This window comes from Mugil cephalus, chromosome 17 (assembly GCF_022458985.1).
Source record: "Mugil cephalus isolate CIBA_MC_2020 chromosome 17, CIBA_Mcephalus_1.1, whole genome shotgun sequence".
NCBI lineage: Eukaryota > Metazoa > Chordata > Actinopteri > Mugiliformes > Mugilidae > Mugil > Mugil cephalus.
In genome coordinates, this window is record NC_061786.1 from 10,057,931 (window position 1) to 10,083,297 (window position 25,367).

The window sequence follows — 25,367 nt, forward strand, 5'->3', positions numbered from 1 at the left end:
GATCCATACGGGCTACGACTCTGGCTTCAGCTGGTGACTGGATATGTATGCATCTGTAAATTCCTCTCTTTGATGGGAGAATAATAGGGGGAATAAAAGAGCAATATATAATTCCCAGAGTTGGACAGAGAATTTAAAGGTGGTAGTTTTTACAGAATTTTATTTATTAGAGATTCTATATGTCAGAAGTTGACACCAGCAGTTAGCCACAAGCCAGATCTTTTATTATTCATTTGTCTTTTTTGGAGCAACCAACAAGTGAGACAGCGATAATAGTCTGGAAGAGAGACACTAACATAACGGGGTACGGGAGGACAGGTGCCTCCCCTAGAAGAGCAGCCAGGGCTGGAGCTCTCAGGGGGCTCAGTCAGTAGTGATAGGGAGGGGGAGAGAAACCCAGCCAGACAAATCCATCGGAAGCATGTTTAATTGTCACTGAATTCCCTGCTGGCGTGACTTTAAAAAACCATCCACAGGAAGAGAGCTGAGATGTTCGGAAAACATTTAGTGGATCAATATGCCGGGGAGAGCTGAGACTGTGGCGGGCGTGTGCTCAGGGACCCGGCGTGAGCCTTTCCAAGAGGAATATGGTTACATTTCTATTACTCAGACGGTGGGATGAACCTATTCAGCATATTTCTGTCCCCAGCTCAACTGCACATTATTTACTGCTGTGTAGGTAGAGGGAGGACAGGGGGCTGGGAACTATGTTGACAAGCAAGTTGTATGCATCCCTCACCGTGAGCTGAGGCAAACTGGGACTTGACAACTATCACAAGAGAACATGTGTGATATCGAAGTGTTCTGCCAATATCGACTAGATACACCTAAGTTTTGTTTTTGTGCATGTTTATACCAAAATGTAACACGACTGTTGTATGTATATGTGTGTGTGTGTGTGTGTGTGTGTGCGTGTGTAAGAATAATAAAAATGTTCTTACTCTTCTTACCTTCTTTGAGCATCCCCACTTTGAGGCATTTCATGAAGCGACAAGCCTGACATGATTTGCGTCTCCGTTTTGTGATCTCACATTCATTTGTGGCAGGACAGCTGTATTCTATGTTACCTGAGGAGAAGAGATAAGAAGAGCGGGTTAGCGCAAACACATTAAAACACTACGCAGCGTACATTCACTTGTGTTAAAGTGTAATGATAGCTGGGTACTGGTACTGATGTAGAAAACACCCGTGTGTATTCTCTGTGCTATCAGATGGTCTACAATAAATCATCTTTTGTCAATGAGGCACTTGTTAATCATATGAATTTCTTTAGAATCTATTTCCGTAGTCTGCAGGTGGCTCAGGTGTCCTCCGGTGTACCTTTTAGCATTGGGGGCCACGGTGAGAGCGGAGGTGGGGGCGAGGGGCAAAGGGCAGGGGTTGGGGGTGGTGGTAAAGCTACAATAGTCCTTCAGGACCGTTCAGTAGATGCCACACTGGTCCAACACTAAATTGGCCTCATTAATTCTGTGCGTGTCCCCTCCGGGCCCCGGGCGCAGGCCATATCCCCCTGCGCTCAGAGGGGCCTGCCAGTGCCTCAATAGCAGGCTGGAGAGCCAGACACGCTGGCCCTGACCACTTTACATAATACTCCTGCAGACCCAAACCTGTTGTTACCACTGTTGCCATTGTTGACTATTTACATAGCGTACAGGCAAGAGGCCTTATGCATTATTCAGCCGTAGCGTCTGATTCCAGGACGAAGCAATGAAAAAGAGTTTCATTGCTACACAATAAAAGAGCCGGCCCTGCTCTACTCTAGCATTAGCAATACAAAGGGCAGGATATGTGAGGCAATTCCTCCGCTTCTGCCCGAGTCCCTACATTTTACTGAATATGGGGGTTTTCAATAAAGGGTTTCAGTGTAATGGCTGCCTCAAGCATATGAATTTGAATTATTCTCATCCTGAGTGGGCTTTTAGCTTTAAAGCTTTTGACATTGATATTTCTCTAAACTTTTCTTTTAACCTACTGTTTATATCTTTTTCAGTGCAGTGCTGAAACACATGTCAAATAATGCCTAACTTAATCATTATAATTCTCAGGGATATTTTTATATCTCATCCGCTAGAAATAGATTTAAGTATGCTGGTGAAGGGGACGCTAGACTGAGGGCACATTCTCTTTCATGTGTGTTACCTGACGGACAAACATTCAAACACATTAGGATTGCAGCTCGACATCCTGTAGCTCTGACCCTCACTCCACATTTCTGTACCGAAAGCTGCGTAATATTCTGCCGGCGTTCCTCCTCCAGCCCTCCAACACCCTTTGACAACTTATGCAATTATGTTAACATTATTGGACAGATCAAGTAGAGGGTCCCAAGATGTTATAAATAATTAGAAATTCCTCCTTATATCTGGGTTAGAAATCATTATGCTAATTCTCCTCATCTCTTTGGGATTGGGGTAAATAAAGGTGTGAGGGAAGCGGCTGATGAGCTCTGATTGTCTTCCCTCGGTCTGTTTTCTCTGTTGTCATAGCAGAACCAGACCATAATAATCCTATCCATTTCCCATAAGCTGGGTGGAGGCAATCAGTGCCACCCTGCACAGGAGTTAATTCTACAGGGTTTTTTTTTTTTCTTTGCATCCATTTTACACTAACCAATCAGCAATTTTGATGAAAAGTAAAAAAAAAAAAAAAAAAAAAAAAAAGAAAAGGTTCTGATTGAAAATCTCTTAATTTGCATTTTATTCACTTTTTATATAAAGATTATGATCATTATAGTCTATACTATAATTGATTGCCACTACATGTGCACGTTCAGTAGCAGCAGGTTTGTTTGCGTGGCCTGACCCAGCACAGTTGACCACGTTGCTCACAGGGTTATTTTTCCCTCCTCTCCTTACTCTTTCTAAGGGGTGGCAGGGACACGTGCGCACACTCCACCTGGTCGCCAGCTTCGACAGCGCTTTGATATCGCACACACTCCAGAAACGAAAACAAACACACTGCAGCGCTACCGTGCCCACCTGTCCTAGCAAGCCCCCAGTCCGTCTGATGTTCTGTCAGATGGGGCTTGTCACAGCTCAGTGCCGAGTGAAGGATGGATTAACCAATTTTTCATCTCTGCATTCGGTTTATATTTAGCACAGGGAGTGTTTCGGTATCAGCATACATACGGTCCCGCCCAAATCCCACCTCATAACGTGCCTAATGCCTCCTTAGCTGATCTAAATTTACAGTACACTCTGACCTCCTATGGCTTATTGTTGTTAGTAATGTGGATATAAAAAAAGCTTAATGTTACAGTCACAGTCCTTTATACAAATATAAATACAAAGTGCAGAAAGTGTAACAGTCTGGCATTTCCTATAATTCCTAAATTGATGGCAGACCTTTAAATATATGTTCTAATATTATAATTGCTAATGTTTTAAAAGGTTACACAGCTAATCTGATGTAAACACACAAACATATAATTAGTATTCAGTCAACAATACGTGAAACTCTTTATTTATATCATACACTGGATTATTCTTAATTATTAATTATTCTGGTTAGTTACAAATTAACTGTTAAAAATATATTTGCATACTTATAGGTAAAAAGATTTAAATATTAATTCTTTGAGATATTATTACTGTATTTGTCTCTTTGATGTTGTAGTTGCCTTAATTTCTCTGTTGTGTTACACTTTCTTTAGAGGTGAATGAAGTATTTTGTCTAAATTTAATAAAACTAACTTCACTAAATTAAGTGATAATACAACTAACTACTAAAATGAATTAAAATTTAACAATGTGTTAAAAGAAATTGAATACAAAGTTTTAACATTTTTTTCTTCTATCTGCTGTGAAATACAAGCAAGTTGGTCGCAGTAAATTCAACTGAGTGAGTCTGGAGGAGTTCATGTTTTTAATGTCATATAATAACTGGCTGGCGGAGTATGGTAAGTTTCACTTTCAAAAATGAAACACACTGGTGGGAAAGCCTTTGACCCCGGGGCCACGCTCGGGTTTATCCGTCTTTGGAGAGGTTATGGTATGGTTACCAATAACATTACAGAGTGAAGGGGAAGAAAAAGATTTCCCTCCTTCTTCTCTTGATAAGTATCTGTCTCAATCTATTTTATGGCTTTTCAGGACCCATGCCAGGGCACAGAGGGGAAAGTCAGGTCTTGTAAGTAAATTACAGTAAAATGGCAGGTATTTCTCATCAAAATCTAAACTGACTTTTACAGGCTTACTGTCAAGGTCTATTACTTCATATAAAGGGGGGGCACTGAGTTCAGTTGGTTTTCAAGCAATTTTACACTTGGGTTCAAAATGGGAAGAAAACACGGTTCAATAAGACATTTATGTTTTTGATTGGTGGGGCATGTGTGGTGCAGGGGAAGAGGAAGAGGGGGGTGATTAGGGAGCAATGAGAACAGGGGTATTTCTGGGATGGATGGAGATCCAGGTTGACGTTAATTTGGGTCTGGCCTTGACTAATGCAACTATCTCCACGTATGAGTTCAAGGGGCTTTTCAGTGAACGAATAGGTGACAGAAGATGGATTTTCCACCAGCTTTCGTTGAAAAGGAAGGGGCATCCGCTGAAGGAGGAGCGGCCGGAGGGGAAGCGAAGCAGATTCGAAGATAATTCTGAGAGTACTCAGAGAATTGATGCGTACATTTGTGCTCTCATTCATAAATATATATTTTAAAAAGATTACATATCTTTAACAAGATGTTTGCCGGCAGAATACGGTGTCGTATCACAAGAAAAATGCACAAGGTGAGCACAAGGTGATAAAGAAATTGTCGCGTACACAGTTAACATTAACTTAGCGTGTTTGCCCTAAGTGTTATAGAACAGTGTGATAAAGGGTTGGGAAAGACAGCTCCTTTGTTTTCTTCTCATTAGAGAGGGCCGTCTCACACTCCACCCTTGACTGCCTCGTTATTCCTTTAATTAATCAGTTCTCATCAACGGCACCCTCTCATTCTTTCAAGGGCTCTACATCTCACTGTTTTAATGCCTCCATTTTCCTCCAGCAATCCTGCGTGTGTTTCTTTTATCATTTCGGAAGGAAATGCTGTCTTTCACCTCCCCCCCAAAAAGTCTCTCTGTCCTCCTGCCTCCTCTGCCCGGGACCCCTGTCTGATTATTATGCCATTAAGCCTCTTCTCCTCTCCTCTGAAAGAGCAGCAGGGTCCCTCTCCAATCTAAAGAAGTCCTGGGTTTTTTTCCCCTCCTTTCCCTGAAATTACCCGGCGACGCGTGCCTGAGTTTCTAATTGGCATGCCCGTCCCTGGAGACGGCCCCCTCCCTTCTTCCTAATGAAAAGCCTCGGCCTTAATTACACTTTCCAAACGCTGATTGTTATTGACAAAACTCCTGTGGCTCGGACAAACGACGGCAGATTAGCTCCATTACAGGCAGCCCTCCAAGAAGAGAAAGAGAGGGATTTCAAATCGACAATGCAGAGTGAGGGGGGAAAAAGAGCAGCTTTCAATTTTTTTTTCCTGTGTACCTTGCTCTTAATTGTTTGGGCCATTGCTCCACTTAAGATGTCTCTTTCTTTCCTCATGCCTCTTTTCTTTTCCATTGTGATGCCGTCAGTGTACTTTTAGTGACGGGACAAAAGCCTGGTTATGTTACTTGAGAGAAAATGTTCATCTTTTGTCAACAGACAGGATTGCTGATGGCAGCATGGGTAAACAGGAGGATTTGGCCTAATGCTTTTGTTTGCCTGCAAAAGGTACATAGACTGTCTAAAGCTGATAGGGCTGTAAGGTCCAAAATCAACACCTAGCATCAAGACAGACAGCCTGCTGCCCATGTAATGGCTGGACTCATTTGCTCATCAAAACTTTATGAAAGTAATGCATAAAAGATGGAATAAACCTTTAGCCAAAATCAAATTCTTATTTTTCTTCAAATTTCTATCATCTCATTTTAAAATTCCCAAACCATTTGGCTCGTTTCCTTATTTTCTTGTTTATCAACTGTATTTATTCCTCTGCTAAGCAGCCAGAGCTTAGTCCTGGGCAGCTGTGCCTGTTGTGCAGATTTCTTTTTCCAGGCTCAACAATATCTTCACCCTCCTGATTAATCTGGAGCAGAGCGCGCAGTTTCACAGTGGGGGGCCTTTCATTGCCTCTCTAATGAGAAGCTGTGATACATCATGCCTTGCAGATAGCCAAGCGCACCCTAGTCCCCAGTGTGCACACACACAAGAATAATAAAGTATGTTCTCTGAGCCCCCCAAGGCATCTGGGCAAACAGCCCCTACACTCAACCAAATCTGACCTCTGAGAGATGATGTCGTGTCCACCACACTCCACCAACCGTGACAGATGACGGCATCATAATCACACTGGTTGTTTGCTGCATATCAGAATATTTTTCTGCTTTTATTTAAATAAATATAAACATGTTATTAGAAATTTGCATGTTTTCATTTAATCCTATAGCAGTTACGCGATTCACATTTTGACAAATTACAGAAAGATTTTTTTTTCTGGAGGCTTCTGGTCTCAGGAGAAAGAGAAAACATCTTGCACACTTCAGTGATTTTTTTTTTTTTACGTAGTGAACTGTTCAGACTAAGTATGTTTCAGTGTTGTTGCGAGGTCAAAGGTGTCGTGTACGGAGGATGTTTTTAGTGTTTAGTGACGCGGCGACATGGGATGAAATAACTTGCAGTGAGTGTTTGCCAAGGGCAGGTGAAAGGAGAAAAATACCTTGTATTGTCCTTTTAAAAAAGGCTTTGCAGGCCTCACAAGAGGCCACCCCATAGTGATACCCCGAGGCTATATCTCCACAGACCAGGCACAGCCTCTTGGGGAGGGAGTTCAACATGTATTCGCACTTTATGGATGAGTCCTCCATGATGGTGCTGGAGCAGTCGTCATAGCGCTTGCGGCAGGTGCCAGCCCCGAGGCCGCTGGGAGTGAACATAGGGGGAGAGTCCAGGCCGTTCGAGTGGCTGTTCATGGCGCTGACATAGCCACCGCTGGCGTCTGAGTTGCCGCTGGGGCTGTGGTGGCTGACTGTGTCGATGACCGAAGAGGGACTGGATGGCTCCGTCTTGATGTAGGACCCGCAGCTGGAGGGTAGATGCCGGTCATCAGCAGCCATTCTATTCAGCAGCCTGGGTGAGGTGGGGGGGGTGAGGGGGAGGAGGGAGGTTGATGGGAAAGGGAGGAGGAGAAGATGAAGATGATTAGCAGAGGTCATTAATCAGCGGAGTGGCGGTTTCTAAACAGCAAAATATTATCCAATTATTATGTGGCAACTTGTAACAATTATAACATACATTTTTAATTTAAAATGGATTAATTTAATTACTAAAAAATTAGTCTTTACATATTATTTACAACTGCAAAGTAGAAAAACTGTCCACTTTCAAATGCTTTACAATGAAAAATGTCCATTTATGCAAACACGCAATTTCTAGATATAGACTAGGAGGCAGAAAGGATGGGAGATGAGATATTTAATAATTAAGTCTACCACAGTCATGTGTTTGCTCTTTAATGTTTTTCCAATTGTCTATTCTCTAACAGTGTGTCTGAACAGCCCTATAAATCAAGGATTTCATTAGCCACACACATTATGGCAGCTGCAAAAGTGCTTCAGAATACAAATACGCACAACTACAACACATGCATCCAGTTGCCCACATCCCCGCGCAATCACGCAGACAGGAGGAAAGTGAAAGAAAAAGAGTGGCAGAGGGACAGAAATAGGGAAAAGGCACTCAAATAACTTAGCACGCAAGTGTGTATGCGCACACACACACACACACACACACACACACACACACACACACACACACACACACACAGAGAGCACATCAAGATGGGGGCTCCTCCATAGTTTAGAGAGCATGGTGGACCTTGGCCTGTCTCCTTGAGTCAGCAGTCAACCAAAAGGAAACATGATGGCAAGATATTGACTTTTTCACTGTCTGCCTAATAACTGTATTTTGGAGTACATGCAATCTGATGCTGTAACGTGTGCAGACTAAAGTGCAGCCTTTTGGCTGTGGCCACAAAATGCACTCTAAAGCCTTCCTTGTCCATATAAATCTATTTCAGTCCCGCTCTATAACCTTTAGCTTGAAATCGCACCGAGAGAACGACGGAGGAAAAAACTTAGCCTGGACGTGCTCGACTCATTTCCGTGTGCAGACAGAGCGAAGTGAAGAGGTGAAGCGGTGGAAGAGATGAAAACCTCAGTGTATTGGGGATGCCGAGTAGACGTCGTAACCTCTCAGGGTCAAGGCGAGGTCACACGCTAACACACACGCGCAGCCTTTTGCATTAGGTACTATGGCAGGGGTGAAAGGTCACCTGCACTTGCTTGCATTAACAAAATTGAGCCTTACATGGCTTATGCAAATTCAGGGAGAGAGGTTCACAGTGAGTGGCAGCTCGACAGCCCAAGTTGTGCTCTAGCACATTAGTTCCATTAGCATATTGCCAACTAATGGTAATGTTTACATATTTGACATGTCAGTTTACCATCAGCTCAGGGAGAGGCGGACATTTCCTACTGGTCTCAATCTTTCTGATTGGACAATAACTGTCCGTCTCAGAGCTCTTCAGAGGAAACAGGAAGCGCAAGGCCTCTGCTGCAGGGTCCCCTATTGGTTGGCCGGACTGCTTCTTGCTCTCTGAGGCTGATTTAATTGTGAGGATGGGTGACGGAGGGGTTCAGGCCCAGGGGTTAGTGGGTCAACCTTATTTTCTCACCCTGGCTTCCTGGGCCCGTGGAGATGGAGGTCAGCGTGTCAAATTAAATCTCATTCCCGGGTTTCCCCTCCCTGCTGTCATGTATATTCATTGGAGCTCCAGGTGCCTACCACTTCTGGAAATTCGCAAAAAGGTTAACTGCTAAAATAAATAATAAAAAATGCCCCCTGTTAAAACAGTTGACCTTGTGGAATAAGCCCTTTGCCTGAGCACTCCTGGAATTCTTGCAATATAAAACCTTCACGATATGAAACAGCGACGGTTCTGGTAAAAATAATGCTTAAAGTTTAAACAATGCTTAGTTTGAACATTAGCAGCCCCGCTGTGAGCAGTTGTTCAGATTTATTATTTAAAATTTTACTCTTAAATGCCCTTGAGAAAAAGGAATTGAATCTTTTTCAAGACCTTCTGAAATAGAACTTGCTGCTCTTGATAATGAATGCAGATTGCATCCCCATAAATTAATGCACGGCTCTGTGTTCATCTGCTTTATGTTCTCTGTTTCAGATGAATATGTGCACCTGTGTGATAGGGCACCTGCACTTGGCTTATTAAAGGCTATATATTAAAACGTAGGAGCACGAGATGGCTCCATTTAGCTTTTATTTCACAAATTCAGAGTAAGCTTAACCCTGGTTCAAAGGCCACCTTCAGGGTGACACTTAGCATAATTGCATAAGTGTCTTAACTGTTTCCCCTCCAGCTCAATGTGGTCATTTATAATAAATGTGCTGGCTAGAATCCCCTTAACTCATTCTGCTATGACACATTATACCACTGCTATGCTTATGTTTTTAACAAGCCTGCATATATTGATTAATGATACTGAGGGAATACTAACCACTTGAACCTGGTGTATTAATCAAACACTCTAAAATATTTCTATAAATATTCGTAATCTCTCGTGGGACAGGTCCAATTTAAATCTATAAATACAACTGTATGAGAAAATGAATTATGAACATTAAATAGTTTGACAGCAGCAATGGTCCTAATAAATAATTCAATATGTGGGGCAGGTGCTAATTAGCTTATGTGCTACACAGACAGAGCAGACAGGAAAGGGTCTGCTGAACTATCTGAGACTTGATGCTGTAAAATCTATAGTTGTCCCTTCCTTCCTCAAGGTAAGAGCTTTTTCAAATTCTGCTGCCTGGCTGCCCAAAGGAGCAGCACTCGCCTAAGACACAGTATCTCCCCTTCTCTCTTTTTCTCTCTCTGTTCCTCCTCCTTTTGTTCCCTTTGTACCGATCAAAATTCATGCTGAGTAGTAGGTTATGGGCTCGCAAACGCACACTACGCAGTTTGGTTTTAATCTGATTCCACCTGGCCCTCCTAACAGCATTTCAGATCCCTAATATCATTCCACTGGTGCTGCTGTGACCAGGATTAGCCGGCCTAATGATCTGGCAGCTTGTCTCGCGCTCACTGTTCCTCGACTTCCGAGAGGAGAACCGCGGAGCTCGCATTCCCCACGTCTCAACATTTCCCTTGCCTGCAAGCAAAATTCAGAACAGTGCATGTCAAAGTTGGAAGAGCGCAGAACATTCAGCATCTAATTGAGCCAATTTGTAAGCGTTGCTGCTGAGAGCTACCAGCCTGCTTCAGGAGGATACCCACATCTTCTGTTCTTTGAGGGACTATATCGCTCTCCCTGTTTCCCACACAAATTACAAGAATACCGGACAAAATGGTGCTAAAGAGTCTGCTCAACAATGAGTAAATTCCTGATGTCCTTTATACTCTCAAGGCCACCAGATACCCAAAACACCATTTTATAACATTAGCTCACCTCATCCCAGAGTGTCACATCTCTGCTACCTGATCAGACTGGGTAAGTGAAGGGGAAAGAGATGGTGGTGGGGGTTGACATCTGAAGGCAGGGTGATGTTGATATCAGATGCCCCAGTATGGGCAGATCTGTCTCGAGGCCCCCAGGCGATGTGGCCTGATAAGCCACTGGCCCCAGAGTCAGCGCTGGTACGACGAACTCAATTAGCTCCTGACAGACCTCCTCTCAGCCCAGCTCAGCCTCTCCACCGCAGCCAGAACCCGGTGGCAGCTGCCACGCTGACCCCTCCTCCAGGGGCCACTGGCATCTTTTAGCGCTCCGACACACACAGTCACGGACTCATTTTTGGGAGAGCGGAGACCGTGGTCAAAATCTACACAACCCCCACGGAAGTCACTGAAATACATATCGCTTATACATAAGTTTGTATGCCACCGAGGGTGCTCGGTGTGTCTTTTCACAGGGGAAATGTAAATGAAAAAGGCTCAAGGAGGGGTTGGTGTGGCCCTTGGGATAAAAGAAGGGAATGGTTATTCCAAAACACACTTAGCTGAATTATAGAGTGCCCCGTCTATCTAACTGGTTCCAGGTTAATGACTGTCCGGGGAATCAGGGGCCAGAGACTCTTGGGGCAATGCGCATAAGTGTGTGTATATATACTCATATCTCTGAGAGTGTGTTTGCGCTGCAGACAGAATATGAACGATGTGGGGGTGGAGGGGGTGGTTGACGGCTGTGGTTTGGTTGGAGGAAAGCCCGGCACTCCATAGAGACCCATTCTAATCTGTGAGGGAGAGGCCCCTAATTTTGGAGTTTCTCATTCATTAGTCCTGCTCTGGCAGAGAGAGGGGGCCGAGCAGAGGGGGTGGACCCGAAGACATGGGAGGGGCCTCTTTATTACCAGATATGCCAGACAGAGATTTATGATGTGCGGATTTGTAGAGGCAAACAAAAGGGAAGTTGAGGAGACAGAAAAAGGGGAAAAGAGAAAGTAAGCAACGAGATACATGAGGGAAAGAAGGAGAAGAGACAGATAAAGCAGTGTTTATCGTACCAATGGAGGGGGGGGGGGGATCAATAGTCGTAGGCTGGGGGCTAGTGCAGGGTTACCACTTGGGGGGACCATGTTGCTCTGTGGCCTGGGCAATTAAGTTTTTTTTTTTTTTTTCAGTCTGCAGCAGAGGATTATATTTAGCTGCTTCACAGCGATGTTACTGTAGTCTTTATAAAGCCATGAGCTCACTCCACTACGACAACATGAGCCCCATGCTCCAGCGGCACCACAAGACAGAGCCGGCCAAGAAGCAGATCACATCTATTGATCCCCCCCTCCCGCTCCTTCCTGTTCCAGAGATGCTGCTGGCAGGAAAGACAGGGCCTCTTGTGATACAGGCGCTGCTGTTTGTCTGACGTAAACTGTCTGGGCCGCACTGGGCAGATCTAGTTCTTATAAGGGGCTGATTTCAGGATGTTGAGGGAAGCAACTGGCTAATGATAGAGCTACTGTCAGTGGGGGAAGTGAGAGAGCCGCCCATCGTCTAAACTTCCAACGACGGAGAACAAGGAGTTAACCATCTTCTATGCAGACCCAATGGAAAAGCTCTCGGTAGAATTGGACAGCTCATCATACTGTATGTTAAAAAGAAGTTCAGGGACAATTCCAGCCTGTCGTGCCGTACATTTGGGATCAAATTTCTAATTCTGCCTTTTTCATTAGAAAAGATTAGTTTTCATTACATCCATTATGTGGCACAGTCATGGTATAATTTAACAACATAAATTTACAATGGTTCTTGATAACTACAAAAAGTAATTATAGTCCACTGGCAAAAAAAAAAATTACCCTTAAAGACGGTTTCCTTTCTAAGCGTGTCACAAGAAAACTGGTGTGGGTAATGACATCAGACACAACCCGGTGTTGTGTGATACGTTACTGATACACTGCGGCCAATATCACATTCTCCCGCTATGCTGAGACACAGGTGGACTCTCCTTTTATTTCACATGTTTTAGCTCTAAACTAACTTGACGATTTAACGCTTTATCATAAAATTATTGTTTAAAAATTGAAAGAAGTATTACATGGATATAAATTCTCTAGTTGCTGCTTTTTGGTAAAACTAACTTTTTTAGTTCAGCCGTCCTCCTCAGTTACACAGATCACAAAAAAAAAAAAAACAGAAATATATTACCATGACCTATCCACAATAACTATAAAAAAACAAAAATAATGGATAGAAAGGCTTTAAAGGCCAGCAGACAAAAAACACAGCACACCTTTAATGTAGGTTACGGTAAAAAAATAACGAGGTAAAATTATAAAATATGAACAATGAAAACTTTAGCATATATATTGTATATAAGTGCATGTTATTCCTGTCAGTAGATATTTGATGGACAATCTATAAGTGAAGCAAAATCAAAGTATTTTATCAGAAAAATTAAGGCTTTTCCTGATTGTGTAGCGCGTGTGTGCGTTTGAGTCACAAACAGAAAGAAATATTATTATAAAGGGTTGAGGCTATTTAACACAGTCCAATGTAAATCACAGGTTTAGACACAGTCACTGTGCGTACAGGGGGACGGAGGCATAGAGCCATGCATGAAATTACTTCATTAATCTTCTTCTGATGGGCTGTCCTTGTTTAGGGGGAAACTCTACCTGCCTGAAACAAAGAGCGAAGCCTGCCTCCGCCATAAATTATCCTCTTCATCAGAGAAAGAGCCAAATATAAACAGACAAACATTCACGCAAGCACGTGTCCGCGTGCACACAAACGTACAAGGCGAAATGAAGAGGCCAAGATTAGGAGGTTTAGGGAGTGATTTAAACACAATCACATGTGTAAATGTTTGTATAGGGCGAACGGTCACTGTGTAATCACGGCACATATGTGGAATAAAAATGTGCGTCGAGTTAAAAATGTAACTGGATTTTTCCCTTTAAAATTGTAGCTTGAAGAGCGCAGTTCAAACAGATCCAAAATGAATCGATGTAACTGAAAAACACCATTGTTATGTCTGTCACACGCCACAGCAGTCGGCACAATCATTGCAGTAGCCTCTAGCTTTTTACAGGCTCATCTCTACCAGCTGCCACACATTGTCCATAAATAGTGCTGGTAATAAAAAGGCGAGTGGGCCTAACTGATTTATACTGTGGTGTTCACCACCACACCATTCAGGAATAATTAAACTTTGGGGAATCTAGATGTGCAATGCAGCGTTCACCACGTCTGTGTCACAGGACGGGTCAAAGGGAAGAGTTCAACAACCAGCTACTCAATGTGACCATTTGATTACGCTTAGGGCTGTCTCATGATTTGAGCAGCAGGAATACGCCCACGTAAGCACACGGTTGTGCTAAAAGTAGCAACAAACATTGACAAGAAAAAACTCAGCAGCCTTTTACACAACCACATCTCTTAGTTTAAATTACTGTCACGAGTAAAGGTAAATCTCTAGTGCCTTGTGTTTAACTTCTTTTCATATTTCCATTAGTGACAAGGTTTCAATATGAACTGAGATAGAAGCAATGGAAGAAGAAATCTTTAAAAAAAAAAAAAAACGAAAATATAAAATAAAATAAAAGATAATAGATAAAAAAGTACATATTAGTTTGAGTAATTTTGCACTTTTTACTTACAACTACAGAGACCATCAGACATACAAATGGTTTCTCAAAACTAACTTATCTCTTTCATATTTTTCATTTATTTTGTTAATTTGTTAGATCCCTTTGGTCTGATTTCTGAGTGATGCATATCGGTTTGAAAGATGCAAGCACAGAGAAATCAGAAATTCCCACGTCAAAGGCTGGAAGAGCTACTTCCTCTGGGAAAATCTGGCATAAGTGATTGTAGTTTTGTAGTTTTGTAGAGACACGTTAATAACACAACTAAATGCACACACTGCATCAGGCTGAACAGATTCAATACTTGATCCCAGGAGCTTTCTCTCCGTCTGTAACACATGCACGCCAAACATTTGAACACAGCTTTCCAACGAGTGACGACAAAAAAAGTGCTTGCTCTAAAAGCTGTTATGTTTGCAAGGCTCAGACTTGGTGAAGCTGTCAGTGGGAATCAGAGCTGCTACTGTGACGGACGGTTTCAATATTGATTTCATAAATAAACAAAGCTAACCATCGATCCTAATGTTATTTTGCATTTCAATTACTGCTCCGAAACATAACCTTCAAACAACTGAGCGCTCAATAGCAATAGCCTTGACTGATAAACACCCTTATAGTTACCTACCTTACATCACATTTTCTAACCAAGTGTGAACTGCTGGACCTGTAATTTGTTTCACAGATGAATAACTATTGTAAGCTACAGGGACGATGTCAAATAAACCCAAACATTACTTTTAGTGATTGGTGTTTTCTTGTAAACTAATACAACTGGTGACAACTATTTTCCTGATGTAGGAATTTTCCTCAACTTCTCCGTTCTGCTTGTACGTGTGTGTGTGTATGGATGGATATGTACATGTATGCTTGTGTGAGTAAATGAAGAGGAGCCCTTCAGCGTTAGAGCAACAGGAAGAAGTGCTGACGCACCGTGTCAGTGATAGCACTCTGCTGCCACAAGGGCATGAGAGCTCACATAGGCTAGCATTATTATCCTTCTAGACTAATGGACCTGGTTATTTTTAAACAGATTCTCACACTGCAGCGGAGGTGTCCAAGGTTACCATGGACGAGAAATCAGGAGGCCCGCATGCAGTGAAGGCTGCTAGTTCCTCTGTGCATGGCTGTTGTGAGGAAGTTAAAGATGCATGGTAGGTAACCACCAAGTGGTGTGAAAGCCAGTCACCGTCATTTAGAGAGAGAGCACGTTACTGTGAAACTAAAACTACGCTTCAAATGTTTTTTTTTCTTCATATAATGCATTGAACCCATCATGACATTTTTATATGAATTGACACATATTTCCAAAAATAATTGGTGGATTGGAGTCCTGATGTAAAAATATTAAATTTACTGTATGTTTTTCATGGTGTTAATTTACCAATTAAATGACCTGGGGAATAAACGACCAGAGGAGGAAGCTTCACATAGCAGCTCGTTAAAAGCCAGCCAAAGCACTAACAACTATGAACCTGACTAACTGTGGAGCTACAGAACAGTGAACATCCAGAGAGTGCCAACACACTCTGCATCCTCATTTGGCCTGGACAGGGACAACATGCTCCCACTGCTCAGCCTGAGCTGAGCGACATATTTACAGTGAAAGTAATGATACTAGATACCAGAAATGAGAGGGCTCCAGCGTGGCGAGTGGACTCAGGAATCTCTCTAATGAATTGGACAACAAAGCCCTGTTGGTACAAGGAAGAAGTATTTAGAATTGTGCAACAAACTGATCTCAAACACATTAGGTTTTCTTTAAAAGGCACACATCCCGACACTTTCTGAATGCTCTGGAAGATGAGGAGGGTGGGAGTGGGACAGGTGGGTAGGCTGGGCCGCACGCTGCAGCTACAAAGGCCACCAGCTCCTGGCTCATAGCGGGGTGGCCATTCTCGGCCAGGAGCCTTTTCTGGTAATGTATTCTGAAACCAAATTACCGTAAGCTGATCCCATCTGGATAGTGTCTGTGCACGGCTGCTTTGGTTACCCACCACTGCCTCTAGCCTGTGATAGCATCTCCATGAAGACAGCAAAAATCTGATTAACCCAATAACAATGAAACACTTGGTCAAAGAGCAAAGAGCTTTTAACTTAAGATACACTAATGCAATTCCCTCGCCTTGTTTTCTGAAACCTAATAAGAATCAAGTGGACGGACTGCTAGAGATGGGTGTTTGTAGGCTCTAATGCAGCAAGCTGGGAATGAAGTCAAATAAATTGAAATCTAATTCATCAATGTGTGCTAACTTCTTTCTGCTTCTCCAAAAATACATTAAAAAGCTCTTATTTCATGAGGGGAAATTGGATAGCCTAGTTAGTTTATTGCAGTGGCTCTGCCAGGGATTAAGGAAAGCATGGGTGATGATGGAACATTTAGAAGAAGGAAGAAGACACATCTCAAATCACTGCTGCTCAAATTTTGTGTGTTTTTCCAGCAAGTACTGAGGACCTCACTCTGGAAATCCTCGGCCGTAGCAACTTCTGACAAGACCAGCACTGAGCCTATCACACTCATATAGTAAATGACTCGCCTCACTGCATGAACAAAGAGATATTTAGACTTAAACAAGTCCGGCCAAAGTACGTCAAAATGTCATACAACACGTATCAACGGCAATGTAAAAAATGTTGATCGAAGAGTTTCAGTAGAATTAGCGTTTTCAGAATACTTGGGGAAAAAACTTTCAGATACACACATTTCTATTGCCAGAAAAAAAAAAAAAAACGGGGCCGCGTGTCTATCATCAAGTCAAAACTCGGTTTCCTTCCAATTCCCTGACAGTGGCGATGCCCTCAAGCCAATCAAAATGTATATGCATGGTGCACATATGTCCCACGATACCTCACCTCACCCAACCATCACGGCCACATCCAGCACTCAGAAAACAGCCACAAATACCACTGGGCAATTACAGGAAAGTCACTGCTGAACCTAAACTAGCAGCAGCAGCCAGTGATGTACAGAAAGTGGACATGTGATCAGGACAATACTTATGATTCCTTCATAAAGAAAATGTGTCAACCCTTTGGTAGCTTAAAAATATATATTACTAATATATTTCATTAATAAAAATGAATAGTGTAAATAAGCACGTTTTTATACATTAAACACCAGTTTATGACTGAGCTTTAAAATTCTAAATATCCTCTTCACTGTTATTTCAAAGCTTCCACAAAATATGGACATGTAATATGACATAAAAATCTGAAGTCTAAAGAGTCATTTAGTATTAAATTAATATTTTTTAACATTATAGGCCTATAGAAAATTCTAATTACTGCACAGAATCTAAATCTAAAATGATTTGCAAATACTTGCAATGCTGTGAAAAAAAAACTAAAAAACATGAACAGCAACTTATGTACGACTTGACAGGACACATTTCTGATTTTCTTCTTTCACAAATAGACACTAAAACTAAATGTTAAAATGTGTTTCAGAATTTCAGATTACCTGAAAGGACAGCTCGTTTAATTCATTAAAACTGGTGCATCTTTTAAAAGCATCATTTTTATCTTCATTCAAAATGTCTATTCAAAAGTATTAGTGTTTCTCATTTTTACAGTGAATATAATTCAATATCTGTTTAAAACTATATTTGAAAATGATGAAACAACTTTGGAAAATGTAGTCAATTTCTTTTGGTGGAGTGGTGTGAAAATCACTTTAAAAAAAATCTGGGTCTGTTTTCCAAATTAGGGAATAAAGACGTCTAACACAACGAAAGACATGAAGATAGTTGAGCTTATAATACGGGACATGTTACAGAAATATCCACTTTGCTACTGCTGTCTGTGCATTTTTGGATTAAGGTGAAAGGAGAAAATTTAACTTGTATAATCCATAGTCAAATTTAAATAACACAGATAATTGCAGATTTGTCTGAGATATTACTACGCTTTGTAGAATCACTTCTTCTAATGTGCAGTGATTAAAGCTTAAACTAAATAAAATATCAGTACACAAATGAGTTAAGTATAACAGACACTAACAGCTCTTGAACTTTACACTAAATCAATTTCTCTTAAGTTAATCAAAATCCTGCATTGCTTTGAAATCTAAAGACTAAAAAAATAACTATTTCATTAACTATTATTAATGAAATTGAATGATATTAAGAATATTAAAAGTGAAGTTAAAAGAATATGTACTTTGTCACTTATGATAAGAATTCATAAGAAATTGGAAGAATTTTACACACAAATCTCCACTTCTGCTTGTACTGCATTTTATCAATAGTATCAACAAAACAAAAAAATAAAATAAAGATTGACATAAAAACTATCATATTAAAACTAAACTTTACACATGTTTAAGTCTTTTTCTGACATCATCTGTGTATTGTTGAATTAACTAATATTGTAGCATGCCAATAAAATTGTTTCCAAAATAACAAATATTTTCTACAACTAAATACATATATATTTTTGTTAAAAACGTAAGTTGTTGGTGGATTTACAAAGTTTCATCCAGTACGCAGTGGGAGCTCAGACTGTCCAGACTGAGACAGCAGCTTGGCTTGTGCCGCTGACTGGGACAGACTTACCAGCTCACTGAGGTTACAGAGTGCTTTCATTCGTCTTACCCCGGCTACAAATATATATTACAGCGTGTAATTTATCCTCTTCAATTCCACGGATCCACGTTAATCTCATCTACTTAAAATATTACTCTCATTCTGCCTGGGCGGCCGGATCTAAGAACAAAGCCATCAGCAATCAAGCTCCTAACCCAACCGGACAGGTACCCCAAATTCTTTAGGGAGAAAATACACGGTGTGCACAGGGGGCAAGTTTAATCCGTCAGCCGTGCCCTGCATTATATTTAAAAAGACCAGCATATATGATGTGGTCACACAATAAATCTACACACTCGTACACACAGTTGCACCTGCTCTGTTGCTCGACACCGTCACGTCCAACGTTATTTTAAATCCCTCAACAAAATGAACGAGAGGAAGCGCGTTTAAGAGCTAGTGATGAAGAAGGAAAACAGGAAAAAGGAAAACGGCGTTAACAGGAAAAAGTTCAAAACCTGGACTAGAAGGGTTCAAGAAACACAAAACAAGACCGATCAAAGGTTTTTTTTTTTTTAAAGCAGGAGAATAAACTGCATAACAAGAAGTAAGTTAAAAAGAAAAGTAAAAGAAGGAAAGAAGATGCACCTACTGGTTATGATAGCTGAGAGGGTCTGGAAGACAAAGTTCTGAAATGTCCATCAGTCCAGTTTTAGCATTCCAGGAATGAGAGGAAGAGGAAAGAGAAAACAATTGAGACGCGCTTCTTCCCCAAATGATAGCACAGCACCCTCAGAGACAACGCCGCCGAAAAGCCCCTCCAGCACCGCTCCCCCCAGCCTGCACAGGTATGTTGGACTCTGATGGATTGAGTGGGCGCGTGTGTGCGTGAGCATGTGTGTTGTGTATGTGTGTGTGTTTATGTATGTATATATATATATATATGAGTGGGGGAGTGAGAGAGAGAGAGAGAGAGAGAGAGAGAGAGCTCGTAAGTGAGTGTATGTAAGTGTGTGTATGACAGAGAGAGAGAGAGACGGAGAGAGGAAGAGAGTGCAGGGGGGAGGGACAGATAGACGGAGAGGTAAAGGGGGGTGAGAGAGAGAGAGAGAGAAGCGCAGGCAGCGGCGGGATGAGCGCTAAGATGGAGAGAGCATGAGAGCGCGAGCGAGAGGAATGACTCTTTCCGTGGTCGGGATAGGGCTCTTTAAGACTCAAGGGCTTGATGAATATGGAACAGCTGCTGTTGGCTGGCTCTGAGGGGCAGGACTTAAAGCGACAGAGGGGCCGGCGGAGCACCGGGGAGGAGGGATCCGAACGCTCCCTCGCACACTCCGCCGTGCACGACACACATGGGTCACACACACATAGACAAAACAACATATCGCATGAACAACAGAGATGCGACTGGAAAAGCGCTGGACGCACAGTTTCCATCTCAGTTAAATAAAAGTAGATTGTGGATGATAAAAAAAAAAAAGTCCAATTCGAACAGGAATGAAGATATAATGGAAATATTGGGTTGGAGTTACAGTATTCACTTTTTATTTATTTTAAAGCTTTTGTCAAACTTTGTCTGTGCTGACTTACTGAAAATTAAACAAACTGATTCTATTTCATTAGAAAACAATTTGATTTCATATTCATTTTGTGATTTTACAAAAAAAAAAGCACTTTCTGTATATTCTCTACATTAATACATGACATATCAGCCACAGAAAAGGGAATGTTATTCTACACACCGACATCATCCCAATCAAACTTCTCAGTGACAGTAATAAACTTAAGGACACATACTCCGTGCAAGATCGAGCCTGTACTAATATAACACACAACCAAGTCAATTCTGACAACAGCCACAGCCACGATATAAAAGTTCCAGCCAGCAGTCCAGCCCATCTGCAGCACTTCATGTTCAAAAAGCAATAGCTTTCAGACCACCACAGACAGTAAATGTATTTATTGAGCTGTGTCGTTAGCTCCATTTGCGGGTGTTACATGTGAGGGACCATTGTGAGCCTTTCACCACCTGTGAGAGATGATCTCAAGCCATAACTCATATTCTGGAAGCCCATCAGCTTCTAAAGCAGCGGAAAATCCAGCTCTGTCTTCTCTAACCCCAGCTTTACGACCGCCTGTGTTTCACTGTTGATCAAGCTCAGTAAGAATGCAGAGAATGCAGATACCATTTCACAGTCAGTGAGGGTCTCCATGTTACTGTATCCCCACATTATAAGAGCAGAGCTTACCATGGCATCTTGACACTGGGCCGAGAGAGGCAAGAAGAAACGTCAGATTTCCCACTTCTTAAAAAACTCACGAGGCGCCTGACAACGGTCTTCAGCCTCTCCAGTAAAAATAACAGTGAGCGAGGAGGAGTCGTGATCTACCAGCAGATTCACGCAAAAAAGGTGCGCTGTGTCGCTCTGCTGGTCTTCAGTTTTCTCTGCTGAACAGGAACAGCATAACCCCCCGGAGAGGAATCCAGTTCCATTCACCAGCTCACGTTTCTATAATCAATGCAAAAACATCACGCAATCCCTATTGATCATCACAGGCCTATTGATGTGCAGCAATAGTGCCTCCACTGTGGCACAGATCACACAGCATCTGGTCTCTTTTTGTGACAAAACAAATGACTAAACAAATGAAAATCCAATTAAGATTGATGCCAAATCAAACACCTGTCAGTTTAATTCACTAAAGCAGAATAAAATCACTATCAAGCACAGTTGTCACATTTCAAAATGAGACACACACTGAATAAAAAAAAAAAGGAGGGGGGGGGACGACACGCTTACTGAGCCATCTATTCAACCTGCAGCACTCCAGCCTCATCTCGTTTGACATGTACAAATTTCCAAATACTTCAGAAATCTTAATATAGCCGCGGTGAAGTTTACACCAGGTGATCGCGACACAGGTGGCACGCCGGTCATACATGCTAATAACTCATTTGACAAATCACATTTTCCTATGGCCTCCCAAGACTTGACACCCAGCAGACTTTCGTCATGCAGTCTGAGCTATGAAGGCCCAGCTCCTGCTATGGTGGCTTCTTATCAGCTCCGTTATGAAAAAAAAACACCATGGTGTGTGACAGCTGATTTGACAGGAAGGGATCTATTAGGAATAGGTGATGGACCTGGACAACGTCAGCACAGTAGGCCAGAGCTGAGCATATAAAATGATTTTTGTTTTGTTTTAATGACTGCGATTTCTGTTTTCTTGTCACTGAATGCGTGTGCAGTTATTCAGCCTGTGCACCTTACATGTGCCTGGGTGTTTGCATACTACATATGTGGGTGGTGCAACTACACATCGACGAAGAAGAGAACAGATTCACTTTAGGTGACTTGAGTAAAGTAGTTGTCAGTGACCTAAAAAAATGAATACTGTCATAAAATAATGACTTTATTATTATTAGCATTATTTCTCATATTTCAAAGTTGTTTTTTATTATTTTTAAACTTTCTAACGTCGAGTTAGTTTTCCACAAAATGTTTTTAAGTTTGGTAGAGAGGGGAAAACAGACCTCAAGCAACATTAAATTACACTCTACGGAGAGTTTGTGTTAGTTATCTGCGGTTAAAAAAAAAAAATCGCAATTTTTCTGACAATAAACACACGGTCAGATCAACCTAAATTACACCATATTTAACGTTTTCGTGCACATATAAAGGGCCGAATCGATAACTTCATTCAGTCGCTGTCCCCAGAGGAAACGGTAGCTACATCGTTACACGTCCACGTGCACTGCCCCAATTAGAGCTAAACCGCGTGCGCAGTCGTGGAGGCTAATTTACTCAAACTCGGACAGGTGAGTAAAATGTTCTTTTTTTTTCTTTCTTTCTTTTTTTTTTAATAACCACTACAAAAAAATGTGAAAATAGTAACTGGAAGATAAACAGCGGTTGATGAATGTGTGGTGTACCTTACTCGGACAAGTCATGTCACATCCCCGGCTGAGCACAGCGCACTGTGGAAGGGGTGTCTCCAGGTCCAGGTTTGTGGCGTATCAGCTGCTGCTGCTGCTGCCCTTGCTGCTGCCGCTGCTGGTAGTGGTGGTAGTAGAAGAGGTGGTGGTGGTGGTGTGGCTCTGTGCGTCTGAGCGCGCCGTTTAACTGTCACACACCGCAGCCACACTGTCAACTCCTCCTCCGGCGCGCACCCTGTGGCTAAACCAAACACACCTCCACCGGCAGGCTGGGGGACCAGGTGAGCGGGGTCAAATGTGGAGAAGAAGAAGGAAAAAAGTATGATACAAGGAAAAAAAAAAGTTACAAATGCAACCGCCTGTCTCGTGACTATAAAGTCACACATTTTCTTAAAAAAAAAAATACACTAGTGTAAATATTCAATTTTATTTTTTACTGCTTCGCGAATCCCCTTAGACTCCCCAGACGGTGAGAATCAAACACACTCACATTTTGACAGAGTCCTGTGCCTGTTTGAATTCTATTAGAGAATTTAATTTGGTTCGTTGTGCCTCCCTGCTAGTCACCCCCCAGGGTGTGTGTGGGCTACACCTGAGAAAACGGCAGGTGAGGCGGACGTGAAGAGGCTGAACGCCGCGGCAGTCGTTTGGTTTCCACTGTTGATGAATAAATAACAGGACAATAGCAGCGTCGCGTCTGCCGCAGAGATCACAGTCGCTGTATCACATAACCGAGGCGATCACTGAATCGCACATTCTCGTTTGATTTGTCTGCAGATGTAAATGTTTTTTGTTTTGTTTTTTGCGTCTGTTTTTTTTTTGTTTGTTTTTTTTGTTTTTTCTTGTGAATAGTTTCAGTGTAGTTCAGAAGTTTTCACCAGGTTTAAACCTATGAAATTAAACTATGATATCAGCTGGTGTTACAGCTCGACTCCTGCTGGACCCCTGGTCTTATTTTCTCATTCACAGTCAATACCATGACAAAATATCCCATTAAAACAACATGTGAGACACATTTAAAATACACAAGACCTTTCATCCTTTGCATCTGATCATATTCAGTAAAAAACAAACAAACAAAAACATTTAAGCTTGTGCATATCTTTTCTTTTTTTTTTTCACCCACACATTTCACATTCTCCATCACTGACTGACTGCCTCAGCTGTGGACCAGAGCACAGAGCCAGCTCACAGCAGAAACCAACTCCATCACCTCCACTAGAGGGAGGGCTATCTCGCAACAAGGCCACCAAGGAGCAGCATTAGAGGCGCCTTTATTTATTTATTTATTTATTTAATTATTTATCTATCTCCCCAGGCTGATAGTGTGATTCATAAACCGAATGAATGACGGTCAGGACAGGGCCAGCAACCAGCCGCACAATGGAATCTCGACTGCATTTACCTCCGACTACAAAAACCTATCCATTACAAACGTGTAATTATTGTCCTTAATAGATTAATTCATGCTGAAAGATAGAAATGGGTTCCAGGCTATTGATGTAATCATTTCGCTGAGGAAATTAAGTGACATTAAAAGAATGATATTGTCACCGTGAAAGTATCATTGATTCTTTTCGAATGCAATTAACTGTATTTGAAAATGGGACCCGCACGCGGCGCTGCGCGAGGAGCACTGAGGATCACTTCATTTGTGAGCGATATAAAGACCAAATTATCCCATCAAAGAGAAAAATCTATAAATGTAATGGCAGGGCTCTTCAGCACTAAGGAATGACAACAGTGGTCCTGTTCAGTTCCCTGCGTGTTAAGTAGAAGTGAGCGTCTCCCGGCAGCCCTCAGAAACAATAACCAGACTGTGAAGAAAAGGAGAATTTCACCCAGTTTCACAGTTCTCTTGTAAACTGTTATTGGTTAACATAAACAATCCTCTGTGGGAGGAAGAGCCCCGAGCCATGAGCAAGGCTGTCAGATGTGACGTCGCTGAGCTTTTGCCTTAAACTTTTATAAAGGAGTAGATAGATAATGAGTTCGTGGAGTTTGCCTCACTTTCCATAATTATTGTTTTGTTATGTTTCATATGATTGGATGCTGGAGATATGTTTTTATGATTTGTTACATGATAATAGGTGAATTTATCAGCAATGAAAATCATTGCAGCACTTTTTCAAGCAGATCTTGATACCACTGATGTTGGACTGTGCAGCACTTTCTCCTGTTTTCTCCCCTGCCTGCTGCTTTGATGGCTCAATGGCCAGAGGACTGGAAAGGATCCAGGGCACGAGGCAAGCTCCAGCACTTTTAAATTTGGAGGAAAAAAAATAAAAAAATCTCACACATTGTTCCATGTTTTTGTTCGCTGCCGTGGCTTCAGAGTCAGTGTCATCATTTGCATGGGGCGCGTGTGGCATTTTCTTTATTTATTTTATTTTTTTTTGCAATGCCAGTTTCTCATGTGTTGTTTTGTTGACTTTGTTGGGCGGGGAGTTTTGATGGATACCAACAAAAGCATGTTTGTGCAGCAGTTGCTGGTCCACACAGCTCCCTAACCCAATTACAGTGTTGGTAATCCAGTGAAAAGACATTCAGTGAAGAGGCAGAGACGCGGGCAGATAGAGAAAAACATGAAACGGAGCAGACGCAACCACCGATGTGACGTCCATGCATCAGGGGAATCGGGCATCAATCTCCGGCCCTGGTCAGAAAGGCTGCATAATTCAAACCCAAACATTTTTCTTTACGTGATTCAAACCAAATCAGAGGGTCCAAAGCATCTCTCCCTCCACCTGCTGTCAGCCAAGCTCCATCCCACCCTAGCCTAAATTTCA

General features: G+C 42.0%; 1 protein-coding gene across 11 annotated transcripts in view; it reads right to left on the reverse strand.

Moving 5' to 3' along the window:
- The window catches only part of esrrb (estrogen-related receptor beta), a 43,344-nt gene extending 20,549 nt beyond the window's left edge, over window positions 1-22,795 (reverse strand). The window contains exons 1-6 of one of the 11 annotated variants that reach the window (XM_047611865.1): window positions 22,576-22,795; window positions 20,891-21,151; window positions 19,294-19,330; window positions 15,744-15,812; window positions 6,680-7,089; window positions 942-1,067 (exon numbers count right to left, since the gene is read on the reverse strand). In XM_047611865.1, the coding sequence (XP_047467821.1) occupies window positions 942-1,067; window positions 6,680-7,076 (523 nt within the window). In that variant the 5' untranslated portion in view covers window positions 7,077-7,089; window positions 15,744-15,812; window positions 19,294-19,330; window positions 20,891-21,151; window positions 22,576-22,795. Of the gene's footprint in view, window positions 1-941; window positions 1,068-6,679; window positions 7,090-15,743; window positions 15,813-19,293; window positions 19,627-20,890; window positions 21,152-22,575 lie in introns of those variants that run through there. The other 10 variants (XM_047611866.1, XM_047611868.1, XM_047611867.1 and 7 more) reach the window with 10 other exon arrangements.
- Between the last annotated feature and the right edge of the window lie 2,572 nt (window positions 22,796-25,367).